A 22,406-nucleotide genomic window follows, 5' to 3' on the forward strand; every position below is an offset into this window, starting at 1 on the left:
AAAGGGACCAAAGCCAACAATTATTGGTTGTGATTTTGATCTTATGAACCAACCATTCATTGGTCCAAAATCAAATCAAACCACACCGAATTGACCCTTTTAACAGCCTTATTTTTTATTTTTTATTTTTTATTTTTTATTTTTGGGTGGGTGGGGTGGGGTAACCCTTAACTTAAGATCACAGGGGGAAGAGAAACAGCAATCCGTGCATACGTGGATGGAGGGAGAGAGAGAGAGAGAGAGAGAGAGAGAGGCAGTCTGGATTGAGAACAGGAGTGAAAGGTACGACTCAAGAAGGGGACAATAAATGAGGGGAGGGGGTGGAAGGGTTGATGAGGCTGATTATAGACCTCATAATCGTCAGGTCGTTTTTATTCGCGACTCCCAATAACTCCCAGAATTCCACGCTTCTATCTTGCCTGCGCTTTCCTTTCTTTTGCCATTACCCTTTCACTCCTCTGTCTCTCTCCTCTCTCTAACTCTTTATTCTCCATTCTCTACACTATTATCTCTCCATCTCTCCTTCTATATAACCCAGTCAACCTCCTCTCCTGAGTCCTGTCTTTCACTTTCATCTTCTGTTCAAATTAACATTCTCCCTCTCTTTTTCCTTCTCCATCTCTGCAACTCATCTCCCTCTGTGAGTGTGTGTCCACTGTATCCACTGCATCCACTGTAACCAGTACTACAATGTGGATGATGGGTTTCAATGATAGTAGTTAAGTGGGATTCAACATGATCTACCCCATTCAACGGCAGGAGACTTTCGATCCTTTATGCCAAAGCCTACTCTCGCGCCCCATCGCCACTAGTTCCATATCTTCACTACACGTCACCCGCCTAACGTCTTAGTCACGATCCATGGCCTCTTATCATCTTCCATCTTAACCAATTACCCTCACGTTCGTCGCACGGTATCTTCTTTTTTTTTTTTTTTTTTTTTCCTTTTCCAAACAACTTGGGTTCTTAATTATGTTTTTAATTACTATTCTGCTGCAGCATCCATCACAGAGCAAAACAAGAAAGAGTTCAGTGCACAACCAACAGTGAGCTCAAGGTGGAACCCCACACCTGAGCAGTTAAGAGCCTTAGAGGACTTGTATCGACGTGGGACTCGCACACCCACAGCTGAGCAGATACAGCACATCACTGCACACCTTCGTCGGTTTGGTAAGATTGAAGGCAAGAATGTATTCTACTGGTTTCAGAACCATAAAGCTAGAGAACGACAGAAACGCCGTCGTTGCTTGGAAGCTGCCGCCGCTGCCACTGCTGCTGATCAGGAGCAACAGCACGAAAAGAATGATTCAGGTACATCTTGACTCTGATATCAATTGTTGGGTTAATAGAACTCATCCTTATAAGCTAATCGTTAAAAAGAGGGAGCCCAAATTCTTATAAGTTTTAACATTATATTACTTGCATCGAATGTGAGATAATTGCTTTCGCGTGTAACCTCAACACTACACAAAGAGCGTTTGTTTGGTTTTGTATAATTTGTTGTTTGATGCAAAGCTTAATGGGTTTTGTGTTTTTGCTTGCAGGGTCAAGTAGGAAAGGTTGTGAAGTAGAACAGAACAGGAACTGGGTTCCCCCTACAAACTGCAGTAAACTTGCAGAGGTCTTCAAAACATCTCCACTGTATACTTTTAGCTAAAAACATCTAAAATCAATGATTAGAGAAGTAATTATACTTCTTATGAAGCTAATATAAGGCTGAAAGTTCACAAGGAGGCTTATCTGAAATCTTGAAAAGGAAAGAACTGTATGTTGGGAAACTAAAATTGGCTTAAAAGCTGCCATCCTTCCTTTCTGTCGGGCCTGTTCTTATGAAACTGGGCTGGGGCTTTGGACTTTTGTGCCTTGTGTTAATTCAGTCCTCATTTTTTTCTTATTTTCCAGGAATCTGTTTCAATGCAAAGAGCAGCCGTGGCAGAAAGTAGAGCAGAAGGATGGGTTCAGTTCGAGGGGAGAGAATTACCGCAGAGACCAAGCTCTGCAGAAAGCCATGCCACATGGCAGATGATACATTTTTCTTGTTCTCCTCCTACCCACCTCACAAAAACCATAACCAAAGTAAATCCACAGCTCATAAGCAAAGATAGCCCCATGAAGAACACAGAGGAATGTGGAGATTCTAATATACTTCAGCTCTTCCCACTACGCGATGAGGCTACCTATAATTGTGGTGATGGTGCAAAGAAGGAGACCAAGCTGAGTACTCAATCCATGAATAGTGACTTCACTCCATACCAGTTTTTTGAGTTCCTTCCCATGAAAAACTGAAGAAAGAGAATAACTTAGTACCTTACCCATTTGGTGCTATGATTGGGTTTTGGGCCACTTTGTCATAATCCATGTGTGAATTAAGATGATGTTCATGATTAGATTTTGTTTTTATTGGAAACTTTTATTGTTCTTGTTGGATACTTCATGGAAGGTGAGAACTGCGGAGGTTGGTAGATGTTAATATTTAGTGAGGTGGGTTCTGAACTGTGAAGGAATTTCCTTTAACTGCTAACATGTGGCTTAAATCGATAAAAAGCTTCAATATTGGTCTACCTATCTATCTCCTAGGCGCCTTTCATAGTAGTCTGAGAGTGAAAGTGATGGAGACTTGGGTCCATCAGTTAAGGTATCTGAGTGTTGAAATAACTTATAATTGGGGTTGAAGACATATGTTGCATCCCCTTACATTTGTGGAAAACAGAGGCTTTTTTAATTGACATTCCTCTTATGGTGAAGTTATTCTAAGGGAAACTGATTAGCAATTGTACAATAAACAAAATGCAACTCAGAAAAGAAACTAAAATATGACATTTGTATTGAACAAAGGAACAAAACTCAATCAATATTTGGTAGTTTTCATGAAGTGTAATTTAAAGATCTTTAACATCGTAAGGAAACTCCTATATCCATTCAATTTGAGCATTCAAGTATATTCATGGAAAGATGTCAGAGTGCATAGAAAACTTGTAAGAGAAGGATAAAAAAAGAATAGTAATTAGGGATTAGCACAAAAAAATCTTCAACTTCTGTTTTTAGTTCCATGTTAAATTAAAACATAACAGCATGGGCTATTATATGGTAACTATATAGATCACAAATATTTTTTGTGGAATCAGTAAGGGAATTAATGGTTACAACTGGAAGCTTACCTCTAGGATTGATCTGTCCCTTTTAATCATTCATGATCAGCTTCAAACTTTAATGGGAAATTTTTTTGTATTGGCCATAGTTTGTGAAAAAGTAAGAGTCCGGATGATCAGCTCAATCGGAGAGTAATGTTGGAAACTTTTTATAGTTTTAAAAATTAATTAAAGATTCAAAATATTATTTTCTTTTATTAAAGTTTGTGAAAGAGGTTTGTTTCTTTAAGAGGCACCTAAGTGATCAATAGGTGTGACAAAAGACATCACGCCAACTAAATCTTCATTTTAATCTAGAAATATCGATTCTCAAGCCTTCCAATTTGGAAACAACCTCTAAACCCCTTCCGATAACAACATCATCAGCTGACTTATTTAGGTATGGCTAGTTTTCTCATTTGATTCTTTCCCCGAACCGATTTATCTGGAAGTTATGTCTGAAAGGTCAACAGACACGTTTTATGGAAGAGACATGTCTTTTAGAAACATCCATTGGAGGTATCCCTTCCTCTCCTAAATTAAGAGAGACAATCCTACTTCCCTCAATTCTTTTTTTTTTTTTCTCTATCTAATGAATCTTCATGTCCAGTTTCATGGAACATGTCCTTTTGTTTTTCAGATATATCTCTCTAGACATTCTTAGTGGGCGTTTATGTAAATTTCTTCCCCCTTCTAGTATTAAACATTTTTTTAATGTGGCCAAATCCTATCATTTCATATGTATATTCGGAAATAGTACAAAACAATGACAACTCTTGAGAATGACATAATTGTGGAAGTACTTTATGACAACTTGAGGAGGTTTTGCCCCATGAAAATGCTCTTTAATGAAACTTTAGCTGGTCCTGACCAAGAAACTACCAGTTTCGCTTAGTGGGCTAGAAATGCCCGACTTATCAATTTATTCGGTAAATTACAAAAGGTTTTATGAGTGGCCGTGTACGAACATGGTCACGCCTTCAACCATTGGATAGGGGAGAGAGGGAGATGTGCTATTACACTTCTTCTCCTCCCTCCCAAACACAAGAATCCACATGATATTATTCCTCTACGAAGATAATTAGATGATGGATCGGTGAAGTGTCGTGCATACAAATATTACATTGCATTGCCAGAATTCATGTTGTATATTTGAAACAGGTTGATCTCTTGCTTCTCTCAAGATACAATTCTTCTTGACAATCTTCTATATTTTCTTTTATATAGGGGCGATAGATAATTCTCAAGATTATTTCAATAGCTATAATAGTTAGAAGTAAGGACATGACCCTGGAGAGCCTCATCACTAGTAAAAACTTAGTGCACCAATTAAGTACATATATAACACAATCACTTTTAATGGGAACTCGTATGTTTTGAATCATGGAAAAAATATTTTCACCAGACATCATGAATTTAGATAAGAAGGTACCAATCAACCTATTCAGCTCATCACTTTCATGTCTATCTCTTTGGGGGTAGATGAAGAAGTTACTTTATCATTATCATAAGCACCAAAAGTGACACATGGAAGTTTACTTTTCTTGTCTACCCATGCACAACTAGCATGTGCAACTGAAAAGAATTTATTGCCAGATCAAATGCTGAGTTCATGCACCTGGTTTCTCAATACTTTTGTTAAGCAAACATCAATAAATATGGAAAAAAAATAGATACAAATCCATACAACATATAAAGATTTAACGAGATTCATACATTGATGTGATGTTCTACTTTCTCATATGAAGAAGATATTTTATTATGCAGAAGAGAGATTACACAATAGTGTGCACAAAATGAAGGTCTACAATACACTTCCTCAACTCCATCCAATGACTGTGCGCATGATCATGCATGATGCACACAACCTTTGCCGAAGAAAGATACAAAGGATTCAATACAATGTAGAAGGGAAGAGGAATATAATTATAAGGAAAATGTTGGGTATGCCGCCGATATCAAGTAAGCTAGCATCCATTGTTTCTATCTCTCTCTTCTCTTTTTCTGAAATGACCTTCATATCCTTCCTGAATGATACTCCATCATGTGATCCTATTGGTGCTATCCACTAACATACTTGATATCAGCGGCATACCTATCCCTTTCCTTTAATTATATATTGTCTTTGATAGGTTTGATAGTTGGGAAGGACCAAAGGAGGAGAGTGTGTTAAGTCTGTGTAGTACTACGGGAAAAAGATGTTTGGGGGGTGGGGGAGCTGATGTTGCCATTTTCGGACCAATTAATGCTGGAAGCTAACATTCCATAAGATCATGGTCGGATCTCAGCATCTCTCTCTCTCTCTCTCTCGCTCTCTCTCTCTCTCTCTCTCTCTCTCTCTCTCTTATGTTTCAATTCCCACATTATCTTTCTCTTTTCTCCAACATCGCCCTGGGTTTTCTAGACGTTGAGAATTGAGAGAGAAGGCAAAGAGACAACCACCCTCTTGATGTTTCAAATGACTTTCTAGTGATCACTTGTTGACACCCACAAAGAAAGAATCTTGGAAACTACTAAGTGCTATTTCCCTAGTCCATCACCTTAGAGATCGGATGGTCAATGCTTGAATTTGGACAATATTCTATTTTAATGAAAAATTTCATCCGTGCCCTTGTCTTTTCCTTTTCTTTTTTTTTTTTTCATTTTTTTTTCTTTTCCTTTCTTATTTTTTCTCTTCAACTTACGCACAACACACACCACAACTCACCAACTACGCTAGGTAGTTATTGTTACCAAAAATGAATCTTCAATCACTTAAGGGTGTGGTCCATCGATCCTTGTTGGCATTTGGAATATTCCTTATATCCTTGGGACAACTATAGATGGGTTGGTTCTGCATTTGGGTTCAGTTCTGATGCATTATTCTTTTTCTGGCCCAAAAAAGAATAATCACTTGCTCAGAATTTCATCCTCTTCACAATCATGAAAAGAAACAGGACCTCTTTATGTGTATAATTGGAGATATAACGCCCGATAGTCTTTAAGGCCTTGAAAATATAAAATCTGTAAAAAGAAAATAAAACCTAAGGTAACTCAATTCTAAATGTGTAAAATGCATGTTTTACTACCCTAGATTTCACAAATAAATGTGCTCATTAGTCAATGTCCCCTGATGTCCCATGTCCTCTTCTTAATAAAACCCATATGCAGTAAGCCAGCAAATTATATACCCACAATCAGATCCACACAGGTATCATGGGCGACCAAGGGCCTTTTGATGTCATTTTTAATTTTTGGGTACAATTTTTTTATTTTTATTTGAAGAGAGGATTCTTTGAGCAAGAAAAAATTAAGTACGTATACTTCCCTAATCCATCAGAGATCATATATTGAAGGATAGTTAAATCATTTCATGTGAAAAAGAAAACAAAGAGGTGCTAGTACACTCTAGAGTAGCTGTGTAACCAATGAACTCGATACAAACAGACTATTTAATAAGTGGTCTGATTTTAGCCGTAACATTCAAAATTTTTGGATATTTAATGGTCTGATTCTCATGGCAATAAACCGATGGTCCTTGACAGACTAATTAGGAAAATTTCAAACCAGACCGAATTGAAGAGAGAGAGAGAGAGAGATCTAATTTAAACAAATAATTAAACTATAAATGCAATATGCAACAATAGACTTACACTTAAGTGTAGGGAAAATCTTGTTGTGACAAAGGTTGGTGAAAACAAAACACGTAGTTTATTTTTTGCCTTTTTAATATAAGAAAAATTTCTTAACAAAGATAATTATATTATTTCACATAAATGTTGTATTAAATAACTTAAAAAAATTTTAAAACTCTTTCTACCTATACACTAAATATTGCATTAAATAATTTTTTAGAATAAAACAATAAGCAAACAAGATAACTTTTGAAATAAAACAAAAGACGATTAAAAAAGGTTATAACTTCTTAGTTCGCCACTTTGGTGACAACAAGTTATACTTTTACTTGCATTGAAATTATTGAATGAAATAAGTTATAACTTGTTTTGGATAACAAACAAATTACACTTGTTTAAATTGATATTTTACTTTTAATTGCATTGAAATTATTGAACGAAATATGTAAAAGTATTTTCTATCCAGGAAATAGAAAGATAACGTAATCTATTTTTTAATTTCTATTTAACCTTTATTTATCATCTATCTTTCAAATATAAAACTTAGAGTTATACCAAATATCGATATAAATAAATAAAAAAAAAAAAAGCACTAAATTAGTAATGGAAATCAAACGAAAGACAATTATCCCTCAGTGGATAGATTTAATATGGGTGTCAAAAGAAGGAAAAAAATTAAAAGTTTAATCATTTACGAGATATTCGACCACCCTTTTAGGTTTAGTATTGTGTTGCAATAAGCATCAATGGTAATGACTCATTTAATACCTGAAGGATTAAAATTGTGTAACTGATATTTGTGGCACTACCTTTTTTTTTTTTTTTTGAAAAACTTTCATGGTTACAAATGGAGAAAAAGAATGGTTCTTTAGATATATTTTCCAAAGAAATTTTTGCACTGAAATGGAATAAGATAATTGACTTCTTAATACCAAACACAACCATATTTGAAGTCTCAGTTAATTAAATGGAGATTAGGGTTTCCAAATAAGAGGAAATACAGGTTCTGTGCTTCCAAGTTCCTCCAACCATGTGAGGGTTTGTTTTAGTTGTCTGTGAAACATCCTTTATACTGGTCCAATGAAAGTTGTCAATGAAGAGGAAATTGAAAGAAATTTGAGGTGTTTGGAGAGAGAGAGAGAGACAGAGAGAGACAGAGAGAGAGAGAGAAACAGCTACATCATGATCACCTCATCATATCAGGCTGGGACTGTAAGCCTTTGTCTAACTACGTCTAGTGTTGTCAATTTTTGGTTGCAGAAGAGGCTATGTACCTGACTTTCCTCTGTCTATCTTCTTCTCCCTTCTGCCAAATCACAATCCTCTCTGTTCATTCCATTCCCTTATATTTTAATTTATTTTTCTTATTCATGTGCTTCTGCTAAAACTCCCAATTTTGGAAACCTCAATATCTGAGAAAAGGCTCATTTTTGGTCAAGTGGGGGGCCCATTGGATGGTTCAAATTAATGGCCTATCCATGAACCCACTCCTCCAAGGTGTTTGCAACTATATAATGCAATTTGGGTTTTTTTTCTTTTTTGGGTAAAATGCGATTTGGGTTTTAGGTTGAGAACTCTAGGTCTATGCTGAGGTCTTAGTTTGAACCCGGCCTGATATATGTCCCATCCCTACCCCAGCCAGGCTGGGCTAGGTCCTGGGTTTTCAACAACCTAGCCCATCCGAGCCCAATTGAACCGATAAAATCAATTTAAAAGCAGTCAATTGAACCAATCCAAATCGAAACAGATTAAACCCACAAAGCGGAAATAAAAATATCTTAATTAAACTGAACGAAGAAACTAAAATTCTCAAATCAACTGTTCAAGGCATAAAATTTAAAACAGTAGTAATATCTCTCACAAATAAATCAAACTAATTGATCATCCAAAGCATGGTGATAATAGAGAACCTATGGCCGTTGATCATCCAAAGCATGGTGATAATCCTGCAAATCAGAAAACTCATTGATCTGATGCAGTGGCGGTGCAAAATAGGGATGCATCATTGGCTGCATATTTGGAGAGAAGTAGCAAGGCAAGGACCCTCCACCAGTATTATTGTGCATGGCTTTCTCATCACAACTTGGTAACATGGGATTATAATAGATCTGACCAGACATCGAAGTCATCATCGCCGCAGGATGATAAGGCATAATGCTACTAGATGTACCATAGCAGTTCCCAAGAGATGGATCCAAGGGAACATGATAATCAATGGACAAATGGTGGCGATTATGATCTGGTGGCTTGTAACTTGAGAGTGGCTGGTGGTGATGAAGCATCTGCATCTGCATCTGCATATGAATGTCATCCATTGTAGTTGTATTAGAAAAATCCATGTAAGAAGGAGGTGGGTTTTGATTTATGACTGGGACAGAGTATCCAATCAATCCAGTAACATCATTTAAGACGCTATGATTTCCTTCATTGAGATCAATCATCAGCTTCACGAGTTCAAGCTTCGAATCAAGGGATGCAATGAGGTTCTTGAGTTGATCCTCAGAGAGATTGTTGATACGGTCATCCCATGTAGGGTACTTACCCTTATCTTTGTGTAGCCTTAACTCAGCTAACTTGGTTCGAACCTTCTTGGTTTGGTCTTCTAAGAATTCAGGGATACCTATGTGACGCTTCCCTGGTCCCTCTGAGCTACTGTTTCTGAACTGTTCGATGATGTTAAGGACATCCTCACGGTTCTCTGGCCATGTCTCTGGCTCCACAAAGCGGTCACCTTGCTTGGGCCCTAAGATGATCAAGCAAGCATCGACGCCACAGAGCGTGGAGAACTCATAGGTCTTCTTCTTTAGACCCTTCTTTCTCTTCTGGAACGTGGTGTTGCGAGATCTTTCCTTGGCGATGAGTTCTAACTTCACTTTCGCACGACCCATCTTCGTTCAGTCAATTCAACAAACAGTTAATGATCAGAACTAAGCTTCACTAGTTTAATGAGATTAAGAAGAATCGAAATCAAGTTTCTTGTGGCAAAACTGTAAATAGTATAACAGTGTAGGGTATTTTTAAAATCAGAAAAATGGAAACTAAATTTAAATCCAAGCTTCCCGAAATCTTCTGAAACCTCAAAATAGAAACCAAGTGAAAATACACCTAAACACCATTGGGCTTATAAAATGGGCCAAATAAAAATAAAAATTGAAGAACAATCAGTCCAGAACCCAAATAGCCCATTGGGTACGTAATCTCAACGGTCAGTGCCGATTTCCAGTACGATTTTGCCGGAATCAATCAAATCGGCCGGAAACTGTAAGAAATCATCTGAATCGGTTAGTGCTGATTCCAATACAAATTGACCGATTCGAGCCATCCGATTCCAATTTTTGAAACCATGGTATAGTATGGTATACAACTGACCCATCTACCAGCAAGTGAGAGTGAAAGAGATTGCTTCCATTAACAATCGACCAAGAGGAGCTACCAAGTCAGAGAAACGAGAGAGAGAGAGAGAGAGAGAGAGAGAGAGAGAGAGAGGTGAACATACCAGAGGAAAGGCGACTTCTCTTGGGGAAGATGTGGTTCTTCAATGGAGAATGGATGTATCTTGCCTTGAGACTTTACTCCTCCATCCATGGTATTTAATGATCCTCTATGGCAAGATTTTGTTCAAAAAGGAAAGTAAATAATTCCGTTGTTTGCCAATCAAAATATTCGGTTAATATTTTTGAATCTTTGATAAAAATACGTGGGGAGGCAACATGCATGGAGAGTGGGATTTCTTCCACTATTTCAATCTAAATTTCCTTAATTTTAATATGGAAATAAATCTCAATCAAATCTAAGTCTTGGGAAGGAATCTCTATCCAATCTTGTTGATCATCCTTATTTTCTTTCGAAATTTTAACCTTAAAAAAAATTAAAAAATTGAAAGCTTGAGCCCAGACACAATGAGAGATGAAATGACTGTCCCATCCCTTATAAAAAGTGAAAATCTCACACATGTTGATGATTTTACTTGTGCTCTCATTGGGCCTGCGCTAGTGTAAGGGCTACACTGCTATTTAGAGAATTCTCACCTCAAAATAAAAACGCTTATTTTCTTTCATGAAAATAATATTACCTTTTTATCAAAAAAAAAATGAAAAAAATACTACATGATAGTGTGGACCTTGTGCCCAAACACATAAGGGTGCAAAACTATAGTGATTTACAAAAAACCTCTTACACTGTAGAGGGATGGTACAGTTCATCCCTGCCCTTCCATCTTCATTCGGAGCAAGTTCTTTCATTTGGAGCAATGCGGCTGAGAGTGACAAAAAAAGTTGCACTTGAAATTCTTATTTAAAATCCAACAAAAGAATTTTTAAATGATAAATTTTCATAGTTAAACTTGTCCCTGGCCATCATGGTATTGATTATTTGATAGCTCAGACAATAGGAGTCAATGAGCAAGCTAGTGCCATATGGGAAGAGAGTTGATTGTGAACATTGGTTGAAGAGCAAGCGCCATGAATATCATTGGAGATAAATTAGCAGACACCTCAAATGTTAACTAATCAATTTATTCGGAATTATCAAAAATTGTGAATCCTTATTTTTATGGATATTTTAATTAATTTTCGTGCTCGCAAATTATATTTTTTCTTTATTTTTCATAAATTTGTGTGTATATATATTTTCGATTGTTTAGGTTATTTTGATATGAAATGAAAACTCTGAATGTTTGCATCTTTGTCTTGTAAAAATAAGAAAAAAAATCATACTTTTAGTGACACTTTTAACGGACTTGGACCCTCTCAAGTGCATCTAGCGTGCATTGGACATCTAGCCTCACACACCCCTGGCTATCGGATGCACACTGGACATACTGGTGCACTTGAGATGATCTCGTTCCTGGTTTAACCACCACATAAAATTAACAATGTGAAAGAGTTTTCACTACAATATATTAACTGACCTAAAAGTAAAATAATGGAGTAGTTACAAGGATTGTAATATAATCTGTTATTATTAATGACTATGAGTTTAGTGGCGATTTTATATAAGTGTTGATGTAGTGACCCTTTACCAGCAGCTAATAACTACAGCTAAATATTATCTTTATCGATGATTTTTCTTCCAGTGCTAAATGGTTAACCTAGTGTACTTTGTGAGGGGGTAACTATTTGCAACACTTTAATATATATTTGCCGCAAAAGAATTAAAATTTAGTGACACTTTATTTACCATCACTAAAACCCATCTCAATAAGGTATAATCATGGGCGACTGTTAATTAAAACCACCTTTAAGCAACAGTTGTGACACATTTAGCACGAATTTGTAACCGTCTTTTTTTACTTTCACTAAATCCTTTTGCCGTGCTTTTAGAATCTTAAAAAGTCGTATTTAGTACTTCTTAAACCAAAGTTTCTTGTAATGGAACTACTTGAAATATGTGATTTGAAGAATGAGTAAGAGTTTTTAAGATTCCTTGTATATAAAAGAGAAATGTGGAAATATTGATGATGAAGCCTCTCTTGCCTGCTGAAATTTTTGAATGAAGAGGGACTCAACTAAAGGCATAAAAGGCATAAAAGTTAAAACACAAAAAGAAATCAAATTAATATTAATGAAATCTTCTTCTCCTTAGATTACAAATTATATCCATATGAATACTAACATTTAAGGCCCATTTGATAATGTTTTAAGAAACGCGTTTCTGTCGTTTCTGTTTCCAGAAACAGTAGAAACGGAGCAAAAAGCGTTTAATAAAACTGTTTCGTTTCACTTATTTTTAGAAATAGAAATAGAAATTTTTATTTATTTATGGTTCAAGAAACGACCCAGGCGAAACAAGTTGAACTTGTTTCAACTTGTTTTGCCGTTTCTGGAAACGACTTGTGGTAATTTTTTCACTGGTTACTATTGACTTCTAAAAACATGACTTATCAAACACCTTCAATTCCGTTTCTGTTTCTAGAAACGGAAATTTATGTTTCTGCCGTTTCTTGAAACAGAAACGGCAGAAACGTTATCAAACGGGCCCTTAATTCATCTAACCATTAATCATCCCCACTCCTAAGTTCTACCTCCTCATAAAAGATAGAATAAAATACAAATTTGGGATGATAAAAAAGGTAGCAGCGAGCCAATTCTATAAACAAAAAGATAATAAAGATATTATCTTTTGTTCCCAAATAAATAATCTTGTCAAAAACATAAGAAAATATGAAAAAAAAAAAAAAAAATCTTTTGTTTTCTCTTCTAATGTTAAGTTGTTAACCAAACATATATATATATATATATATTTTCTCACCATGTAATTTATTTTCTTCTTCTTTTTCTTTTTCTTTTCTTCTCTAGGCTACCAAACATAGCCTTGACGAAAATTCAATCCTGAAACCCAAAGATGAAGAAAGAGTCTTAAGCTGATCCACAGATAAATTGTTTATACGGTCATCCCATGTAGAGTACTTGGTCTTCTTGTTGATTTCCTGCAACTCGATCAATTCTCTGCGAAGCTTCTTAATTCGACCCTTGTAGAATTCATTGAGGACTATCTGTCTAATCCCTTTTCCCTTTGTAGCTATGCATTTCTTTCTATACCGATCAATGATGTTGAGGACATCTTCGCGATTCTCCGGCCAAGTCTCTGCTGGTTCACCTTGATTGGGCCCGTAGATGATCAAGCATGCTTCAACGTCACAAAGTGTAGAGACGTCGCAGATCTTCTTCCTTAACACTTCTTTCTCCCCTGGAAAGCGTCATTTCGAGATCATTCATTCGGAATGAGTTCTAATTTCAGTTTCATGTTCTCCCTCTTTTACTTCACTTGTTCAGTCAAAGAAGTATACAACTCGGAAAGAAAGATTTAATAGAGAAAGTAGATAAACAGAGTCACATGGAGCAATTCCGCTCAATTTCAAAAACCCAGATTTGAAAACCTTTGAAATGGAATTGTTCACTCTTCAACAACCCATGAACAATCCTGAAGAACTCCAGAGAATTTGAAGAGAACCCAATAAAGAAAACCAGATTCACCTGTCACATAATGTTCAAACTACAGACAATCCTGTACATAACTCAAATGTCGAAGTTGAGGTAGAAAAGAAAGATCAAGACTTGTAAGAAACCGAAACAAAAGATAAATTTATGGCCCATTAATCAAGAGGTGAAGATTATATTTGAGATTCCAAATCAAGCCATTAGCCTCAGATTGAACAGTTCACTCCCAATTTTTTCTGTAAGATTTTTCTGTGAGTAGGTATGCACCTAAGAAAAAAAAATTTTAAATGGCAATTAATAACCATTTTCTTGGAAGAAAGAACATTACCCAATAGTGTATTTTTATGCTTAGAACCTTAGAAACAATGGGAGTGAAAAAGAACGTGCTGGCCTGCTTTGAAGATGCTAGTGCATGTTCTTCCATTGGCCATGCCCACTTGCACGTACCTGTGCTTCCGGGTAGCATTCTACTCTTCTATTTTCATATACTTAACCAGAATTTTTCCATTATTACTCAAAGAGTCTTTAACACAAACAAGAAACTCTATTGAAATCACAAAGTATTCAATATGGTACTTGCATTAAATTCCATCTCGTCTATCAAACTAATAATGAAATTTTTTCTTCTCTTAAATCACGAATGAATCAATATAGTACTTACATTTAAGTCATCTAACAATTAATCATATCCCATCCACTTCAAAGTTCTACCTTTTCAAAAAAGATAAACTACAACGGCAAAATTGGGATAGTCAGAGCTGTGGTCAGATCTATAGACTAAAATAACAATAGAGAATCTATGGCCATTGATCATCCAAAGAATGGTGAAACTCATTGATCTGATGCAGCTGTGGTGTAAAATAGGGATGTATCATTGCTTGCATGTTTGATGAGAAGTAGCAAGGATGCACCAGTCCTCCTCCGGCATTGTTGGCCATGGTCATCTCATCAATAGTTGCCAACATGGGATTGTAACAGATCAGATTGGGCATCGGAGCAACCATAGCCGTAGGATGATCGTAAGGGATAATACTACTAGATGTACCATAGTGAATTCCCATGCAATCCTGATCGTTGATCAATGATGTAGTTTGGTAGACAAGAGATGGATCCAAATTATAGTGCTGGTGGTCCTGATGGTGTAGGTCATCACAATGAGGAGGAAGGTTTTGATTCAATGGTGGGTTTGAGCATTCCATCAACCTTGTGACCTCATCCAAGACATAGTAGTTTCCTTCATTGAGATCAATCATCCCCTCAACGAATTCAATCTTGGAATCTAAGGATGCAGCAAGAGTCTTGAGCTGATCAACAGAGAAACTGCCTATATGGTCATCCCAGTTAGGGTACTTAGTCTTGTTATTGCTTTCCTGCAACTCAGCCAACTCTTTACTTAGCTTCTTAATTTGATCCTCATAGAATTCATGAAGGCCTATGTGTTGAGTCTTTCTTTCCTTTGTAGCTTTGCAATTCTCTTTAAACCGATCGATGATTTTGAAGACATCTTCACGATCCTCTGGCCAAGTCTCTGGTTCAGTACCTTTCATGGGTCCGAAGGTGATCAAACATGCTTCAACATCACATAGTGTGGAGAACTCAGAGATCATCTTCTTTAAACTGTTGTTTCTCTTATGGAAAGTGGTGTTGCGAGATCTTTCCTTCTTAATGAGTTCATACTTCCTTTTCGCACGACCCATCTTCAACCTCTATTACTTCACCCTGTTCAGTCAATTTATCGAACAAATAATGATCAAATTTCTGACTAAATGAAGAACCATAGGCCTTCAAAAGCAACTAAAAGGAACTCTTAAAACCCAGAGAAGGCAAGTGATAAACAGAGTCAAGAACAGCAATTATTCTGATTAATTTCAAAAACCCAGATTCATATACCTTTGAAAAGGAATAATGACTGAAAAAGCCAAAGAAAATTGGAGCTGTTCACTTCTCAATAACCGGAACAACCCTCAAAGAACTCCAGAGGAAAACCCTAAACAAAGTTGGGATAGAACAGAAGGATCAAGACCTGCAATCAGCGAATCCAAAACCCCTTCACGCGTTAACTTTACAGAATTGTGGAGTGAAAACGGACGAGGATTTTTATAACGTTAATGTCCGAACGATCATAAAGTTTCCTTTTTTTTCAAATACCTTTAAAGTGTTTTATTTTTATTTTGGTAACTATAACCTTTAAGTTCAAAATCCCATTTAAAAGATCGTTCGTTAATTAGAAAGTGGGTTTTTTGGGTGTCAATGGATCGGATCGGTTCGGTTCGGTCTAGTTTTAGTTGCGTTGAATCGGCTTTGGGGTGTGACCGTGTGAATGGGTGAATCGAAAATCAAACCAATATAGCGTTTCTATCATGGAAGAATGTATTCTAGACCAAAAAGCATTTTGAAAATGAGTACCAAACACAGCCTAGCTTTGATTATATTTTAGGGATCCATTATAATTTTTTTTTTTTTTTCTTGGCTTCACCTTAAAGTCACCTTAGTCATCAAGCTCTTCTACAATTTATAGCTTGTGGATGACTTCTTTGTTTCTCCAATATCAACAAATATAATCAAAATTTAGTCTTCTTTTATTTATATTTTTAATAATACTTAGGGGGCATTGGCATTGTTCAGTGTTAAAAATTAAAATATCTTTGCCTCCTCTTTTGGTGGTTTACTATTGTTATATTGTAATAACACGTGGTCTTGTATGTGAGGATGTCTCCATTTTTCTGCACATGAATATAGATTCCTTTTCTTACCAAAAAAATAAAAAGAAAAAGATAAATGTGATGAGATTACAAAACATTAATCAAGTTAATATCAACTCAATTAGATACATAATCCCAAAAACACTCATAACACTGGTTGAAGTTCCAACTTCCAACTATACCGAGAAGCTTTTCAATCTGGCACCGTTTGACAACGTTTCTGGACACAGAAACATAAATTCACTTTTTTGGGAATAGAAACGGATTTTTGGGTGTTTGATAAACCTTGTTTTTTAAAACGTTTTTCACACACGTTACTATTTAATAACCAGCGCCCTTTATAGCTATTCGATCCTTTCCACAGATGCATTTTAGGGTTCAATAGAACTTGGGAAGAACAGGGGCGTACCTTGCAGAAGATTGGAGAGCAGCAAAGGGATATGGGAACCGAAACTTGATCTAGCGAATTTGAGGTCGCAATAAGGTTTTTGAAGGTCGACGAGAGGTATCGAAAAGTTATCTTGCAGATTTGTAGAAAATCGACAGTTGCTTTACCCTTTCACGAGTTGCAGAAACTTTACGAGTTGGGAAGTGATAAGACTACTCATCGAATTGGAGAGGGTTCACAAGGGTAGCAGATTCACAAGACTTGCAGAAGAGATTCGAAGCATGAGGTTGCAGAGGAGTACCTCCATTGCTGTTCTTTACTTGAGAAGAGAAGCGTGATGAAGGGAGATTGACGAAAGTCTGAGCACTAATCATTTAGGCACTTTTATCGGGCACGGGGGTAAATAATTTGGGCACAACTCGTTTCCTGAAACACAGAAACGAATTAAACTTGTTTCATCTAGGGCGTTTCTAGAACCATAAATTTTTATAAATTTATATTTCCAATTCTAAAAACAGAAGAAATGAAACACTTTTACCAAACACTTTTTACCCCATTTCTCCATTTTTAAAAACAAAAAATGTAAAAACACATTTCTAGGAACGTTATCAAACAGTGCCTGATTTTATAAGAGAAAATAGAAGATCAGTTTCAGTCGAACCAACAATCAGATTTTGTAATTATCATCGATGCAGATAGAAAGTCCTCAATCATACTTGAAGGTTGAAGCTGATCGATTACAAATACCTAATCTACAGATTCACTTTGCTATTTAAACAAAGCATGCACGTGACATAGATCGATGTCAACTCAATTAAATACCATCATCCCAGAAGCACTCATAATGTTGGCTGAGGTTCCAACTTCCAACTATACTGAGAAGCTTTTCAAACTAGATCTAATAACCTCATTATTTCAAGAATCAGAATCGGGAATTAGATATCATCCATGGATGGATGCCCATCGCACCGCCACAGTCACTGTAGAGAATAATTTTTTCATGGCATAATCCCAGAAGCACTCAAAAAACTTAATGCATTAACGTTTGGATCGGAGACACCACCGCACTCAATGCAGAGGATAATTCTTTCATGGCATCATCCCAGAAGCACTCAGAAAGCTTAATTCATTAATGTTTGGATCAGAGACGTAAAATAAATTGCACTCCAACTATTGGAGGGTCAAACGCAAATGTAAGCAGTCTTAACCCTTTGCTTCGCAAGAGGCTGGTTTCCATTTTCGAACCTTCGAGAAACAGGTTGCTATAGTGCAACTTAACCATTGTGCCATAGGATCATGGTGATCACCAACTAATAAATGCACCCTAACATTCCATTAAAAATACCTTAATAGAGAAAAGATATGCATATACACTTAAAGCCAAGTTTTAGCATACAGGGCCATACAATCCATTTTCAGATCAATGAAGAAGATCCACGCCCCTCAAAAAGCGAATATCCATATTATAACTAGGCAATTGAACTGTAAAGTAGAGCACAATAATCCAGCAAGGAAAAGTTCCCTTCTGATTTTGCCTCCTCTACGCACCATCATTTTGAAGATATAGAACGCTTGAAAGACTGCCAATGAGCTCCGGTCAAGAAATATAAAGGGGCTCCGGTTCCACTTTCCTTCTGATCCTGATACAGGATGCAACAAAAGTATACATCAGGATTCAGAGGCATAGCAGCTGAGAAGTGTTTTAAGGAACTGCAAGGGAATTTCCAGAATACTTTGTTTCTAAAATGATTAGCATAATGTGTTAATGTAAACATTTACCTTAGCCGCTGCACCTAACTTCTTGGGGCCACAGCACGAGAGTTTCCGTATCGGACTGACCCGGTCCTGTGTAAGCGGTATCACAGTGACCCCAGGGACTAGTCAGGTCAAAGATCCGGACACCCTGGGTATCAAAAAAAAAATGTTAATGTAAACATTTTTTAATATGCAACAACGACAACTCAGCCTTATCCCAACTAAATGGGGTTCGCTAAACATTTTCAGGTGCAACTGTAAAATTCTGAATTACAAAACAACCATTACACAATAGCAGGCCTAAATCACACAAATCATTACATATTTAGTCATCCATTATGAAAATGAAAAATCTAAAGATCTAGATGACAATCTAGAAGCCAGTCAATGCAATGATTGAGGAAGTCAAGTTTTCAGAAACACATCCTGAGGTTATAAATGACTATGGCTGGTGAACTCAAGAAAATATAGCTATCATTTTTCTACAAGTTATATTTAAGAAAATCCCAACAAAGCAAATAAAATACATGTAGGAATATTCTTTCTTACCTTCTCTCCAAGTTAGTGCAGTGTTTCTTCTTAGTGCAGTGTTTCTTCTTTCTTTTCATTAGGTTGATGGATGGGATAGTGTGGGGACCTTATGCCTTGAGGCTCACATTGAAACAGGAACAAGGGAAAACCTCAAACTGCAATCTAAGAGGCTCAGGCATGTTGAAGCTCATGGCTCGATAGTAGGTGGGTATACACTTACTGTTTCACCCAAAAATGAAAAAAGAAAGTGTTGTGGCACATCTGTGAGTGTGCCTCATTCCTTGAGACTCATCTCAGGTCAAGAATGTGGGAGTGGGAGTAGAAAACAATTATAACTTCCTCTCATTTATAGTCTTCTAATATGTATAATTGAGCAAGTCATGTTGCAAGTATCTTTTAAGGTTGTGAAGACCCTTTATACTCCTTTTTCAGTTAAGGGCTCTTGTAACTAACATTGAAAGGCAATACAAATAGTTAAATATCATTGAATTCATTATCAACAAACAAATAAACCTATACAAGTGTACATGGAACAATAGTCAAGGAAGAAAACAAATTTCCTAGAAAGAACTAATTCTTTAAAGCAACTGACCTTTGATGTATAAGGTCAATATGGATGACTACCAATGATCCAGCTTTCATTTCAAGAGCCACAAAATGTTTCTGATCAAAGACTAGGGATGGGTGATCAAAGTGACCACCTTCCTCATTTCTAAAGAACCTTCACACCAGGCCATCTGACAAAATCCACATACAAGAATGTAAGATTGAGCTTAAAAAGTTACCAAGCCTTTCAATACAAAGCAAATCATAAACAAGTTAAATAGAACGAAGCTACTCTTATGAGATCCTGGAATGGCCCAAAGGCAACCATTACAATTGTAGCGTTCTCCAGAACTAACCACAATCCAGTGCAAGGAGGATCTGTATAAAGAAATGAGTTATCCTTGTGTGGCACTACTTCTCTCCAATACCCAGTTGCTGCAAATGAAATACCAGTATGTTACTTCAAAACCATAAGGCCGATAAAATAATATTTAAAAGCATTAGTTTTCCCTTTCATATAAAAGGACTCACCTACTTAAGGATTTCCATGTTGCAAAAGGAATTCATGAACAAATATGCATATATGAAATGTTAAAGCTGTGAACCTGCTGGGCATTTATCACTCATTCATCAAAATTTCTAAAAATCAAACTATAGTATTCACAGAGACACATAAAAATATCTTGAACACATCAGCATATTCCATCAAAAAAGTATTTTACCAAGTCATAAATCTAGAATATCAGATTATAGAAAGACTCAAGGAGTCAAGGGACACAAAATGGAAGATTCTGTGGTAATGATACATCTCAACTCAACTCAACCTTTTCCCAAGCAAATGGAATCAGCAACATGGATCCTCTTTTGCCGATCAACTCTATTCAAAGTAAAACTTGTCGCAAATCATAAGATATATATGTCTTTCCTCACCACTCCTCCCATAGTCATTTAGGCCTACCCCTGGCTATTTTAGCTCCTCCAATCTGAACCACATCACTCCTCCATATACCGGTGCAGTCAAAGGTCTCAATTGCACATGTTCATGCCACCTCAGGCTCAAAACGAATTTCTCTCAACTAATCATTTATTGGAGCTACTCAAAAATTAGTTCCAATTTAGCCAATCTGTGGTAAGGGTAGTAGGTAAAAATACTCCACAAACAAGCATATTCAGGGAAATATATACTCCATAATGCAGGGAAGCATTGATGGGAAGTTTGTAACTTGCCAGAATTAATCTGAAAGAACTAAGTAATCATAAAATTTGTCAAGTGTATATCTGGGAATATAAAGAGAAAGTGATAGGAGCTTCTCTACTGGAAACCGCTTCTGCAAAAGTACGCTATACTACACAGAAAGATTTGCAAGAGAACATATGCATACTGCCTAAAAGCAACAAATACTGGAAAAAGATGATCTTTTGAATTCAACTATGAGCACCTAACTCTATGGTTCATGCATATTGATTTTCTTGGCAACATTGGCATTGTAATGCAGGAGATGCATTTAGACAGGAGATTGTGATGAAGCAAAAACAGGAGTAATAGAGAAAATGCACCAAGTAGGAAAAGGTTCCACTTATACAATGACTATAGTCACTATACATTATTAGACAGAATACTCGACACACAAAATGGATCTTGGTAAACTCCAAGACTGACTAGAAATGCTCATTGTAACAAAGATGCCTTAAAATCCCTTGTGATGATATATTGATGATCTGAACAGTTGAAAAGGAAATTAGATTGTAGCATAGCAATACTACATGTTGGTCCAAGAACACCCAATCATCAAAGAGACTTAAAACCCCAAGATCTCCCTAGGTCATGCATGTATTAATGATCTTATTAGTTGGAAAGAAATTAAAATTGTAGCATAGCAATGCTAGATGTTAGTCCAAGAAAAGCCAATCATCTGGAGACTCAACTACTAAGGACATTCCAGCATAAATCCTGAATACTATAGTCCAAGAAATCCATTACATCCCTTCTTTTTAAGATATGATCATATTTCTTCATATGAATTTTCCATTCTCTTTGTAACATAATTTCATCCAACTTTTTCTTCACACTCACTTTATCCAGATGATTCAATGAAGTATCATTTCTCAAATCCACTTTTTTTTTTTTCATTAGAAATTTCTCAAATCCACTGAGGCCACCAATATCGCAGTTTGCACACTATCATGCATTTCTTTTAAGGAGCTTAAATTGATGGCAATACACAATCAGGATATTTGCTTAATGGTGTAAAAGAAAAGCTACCAATAACCTCACCAAGTTCTTTTCATGTGCTTAATAAGTTCAACGAATAACCAATAACTACAAGAGATTATCAAAAATTAAATTATGAGGCCAAATTAGCACCATTATGAAGAGGAGAGCTCCACTGGAAATATTAAATCCTTGGTTTCACTCGGCTTCAGGAATGCCTGTGCTATGCTAAGGATCTGTGGGCTGCTGAAGACTTAATTAACGAGTATGGTAAATTAAATTAAAAAAAGGTTAAAATGGAAAAGGGGAGACAAATAACCTTACCGTTATTCATTTATCAGTAATTGTTAAAATTATCACATATATTGTTGCATTCATTACTTAAAGGCAACAAACTGGTGACGATCCCAAACACAAGAAGGACAACAAGATAGCAGCCAGCAAAGGGGGAAAATACAGCCACCCATACACCTGAAAGGACTTCAGCAGTATAAGATGCAGTGTATTATTCTCAGACCCTTCTTTCACGAAAGGAGGGGAAAACCGTTTTTTTTCTCCTTTGGGATGAATTTTTTCTTTCTTTTTTTTTTTT

At 36.3% G+C, this 22,406-nt stretch overlaps 5 protein-coding genes across 9 annotated transcripts in view; 1 reads left to right on the forward strand and 4 right to left on the reverse strand.

The window, feature by feature from the left end:
- Nucleotides 1-947: 947 nt before the first annotated feature.
- On the forward strand, nucleotides 948-2,434 carry LOC122058200 (WUSCHEL-related homeobox 1-like; the record flags this gene model as incomplete). The annotated part of the gene is made up of 3 exons (XM_042620797.1): nucleotides 948-1,311; nucleotides 1,545-1,621; nucleotides 1,903-2,434. Coding segments are annotated over 3 exons (825 nt in total), but the record flags the coding sequence as incomplete, so codon positions are not given.
- A 6,056-nt stretch (nucleotides 2,435-8,490) lies between these two features.
- Nucleotides 8,491-10,304, reverse strand: LOC122072881 (agamous-like MADS-box protein AGL82). The gene is made up of 2 exons (XM_042637341.1): nucleotides 10,239-10,304; nucleotides 8,491-9,630 (listed from the first exon to the last, which is right to left on the reverse strand). The coding sequence occupies exon 2, from the start codon at nucleotides 9,628-9,630 to the stop codon at nucleotides 8,653-8,655; it is 978 nt and encodes a 325-aa protein (XP_042493275.1). The 5' UTR covers nucleotides 10,239-10,304; the 3' UTR covers nucleotides 8,491-8,652.
- Nucleotides 10,305-13,034: 2,730 nt separating this feature from the next.
- LOC122058270 (agamous-like MADS-box protein AGL103) lies at nucleotides 13,035-14,104 on the reverse strand. Its single transcript, XM_042620921.1, has 3 exons — nucleotides 14,036-14,104; nucleotides 13,620-13,716; nucleotides 13,035-13,429 (listed from the first exon to the last, which is right to left on the reverse strand). The coding sequence occupies exons 1-3, from the start codon at nucleotides 14,102-14,104 to the stop codon at nucleotides 13,035-13,037; spliced, it is 561 nt and encodes a 186-aa protein (XP_042476855.1).
- Nucleotides 14,105-14,304: 200 nt separating this feature from the next.
- LOC122083157 lies at nucleotides 14,305-15,822 on the reverse strand. The gene is made up of 2 exons (XM_042650871.1): nucleotides 15,571-15,822; nucleotides 14,305-15,399 (listed from the first exon to the last, which is right to left on the reverse strand). The coding sequence occupies exon 2, from the start codon at nucleotides 15,375-15,377 to the stop codon at nucleotides 14,478-14,480; it is 900 nt and encodes a 299-aa protein (XP_042506805.1). The 5' UTR covers nucleotides 15,378-15,399; nucleotides 15,571-15,822; the 3' UTR covers nucleotides 14,305-14,477.
- A 2,259-nt stretch (nucleotides 15,823-18,081) lies between these two features.
- LOC122080539 (probable disease resistance RPP8-like protein 4) overlaps nucleotides 18,082-22,406 on the reverse strand; it is a 9,853-nt gene continuing 5,528 nt past the window's right edge. Inside the window, exons 2-6 of one of the 5 annotated variants that reach the window (XM_042647384.1) lie at nucleotides 20,134-20,207; nucleotides 19,959-20,037; nucleotides 19,649-19,793; nucleotides 18,550-18,673; nucleotides 18,082-18,410 (exon numbers count right to left, since the gene is read on the reverse strand). The gene's annotated coding sequence lies outside the window, so the exon portion shown is untranslated. Of the gene's footprint in view, nucleotides 18,411-18,549; nucleotides 18,674-19,648; nucleotides 19,794-19,894; nucleotides 20,038-20,133; nucleotides 20,208-22,406 lie in introns of all 5 variants that reach the window. The other 4 variants (XM_042647387.1, XM_042647386.1, XM_042647382.1 and 1 more) reach the window with 4 other exon arrangements.

This window comes from Macadamia integrifolia, chromosome 1, assembly GCF_013358625.1.
Source record: "Macadamia integrifolia cultivar HAES 741 chromosome 1, SCU_Mint_v3, whole genome shotgun sequence".
NCBI lineage: Eukaryota > Viridiplantae > Streptophyta > Magnoliopsida > Proteales > Proteaceae > Macadamia > Macadamia integrifolia.

Bases quoted from the DNA above. Each gene is read 5' to 3' on its own strand.
- LOC122072881 (XM_042637341.1), bottom strand. From the start codon at position 9,630: ATGGGTCGTGCGAAAGTGAAGTTAGAACTCATCGCCAAGGAAAGATCT.
- LOC122058270 (XM_042620921.1), bottom strand. From the start codon at position 14,104: ATGGAAGAACATGCACTAGCATCTTCAAAGCAGGCCAGCACGTTCTTT. The intron at 13,717-14,035 runs GTTCTAAGCATA...ATTATGTGACAG, and splicing joins TCACTCCCATTGTTTCTAAG to GTGAATCTGGTTTTCTTTAT. The intron at 13,430-13,619 runs GTTTTCAAATCT...GACGCTTTCCAG, and splicing joins TGAACAATTCCATTTCAAAG to GGGAGAAAGAAGTGTTAAGG.
- LOC122083157 (XM_042650871.1), bottom strand. From the start codon at position 15,377: ATGGGTCGTGCGAAAAGGAAGTATGAACTCATTAAGAAGGAAAGATCT.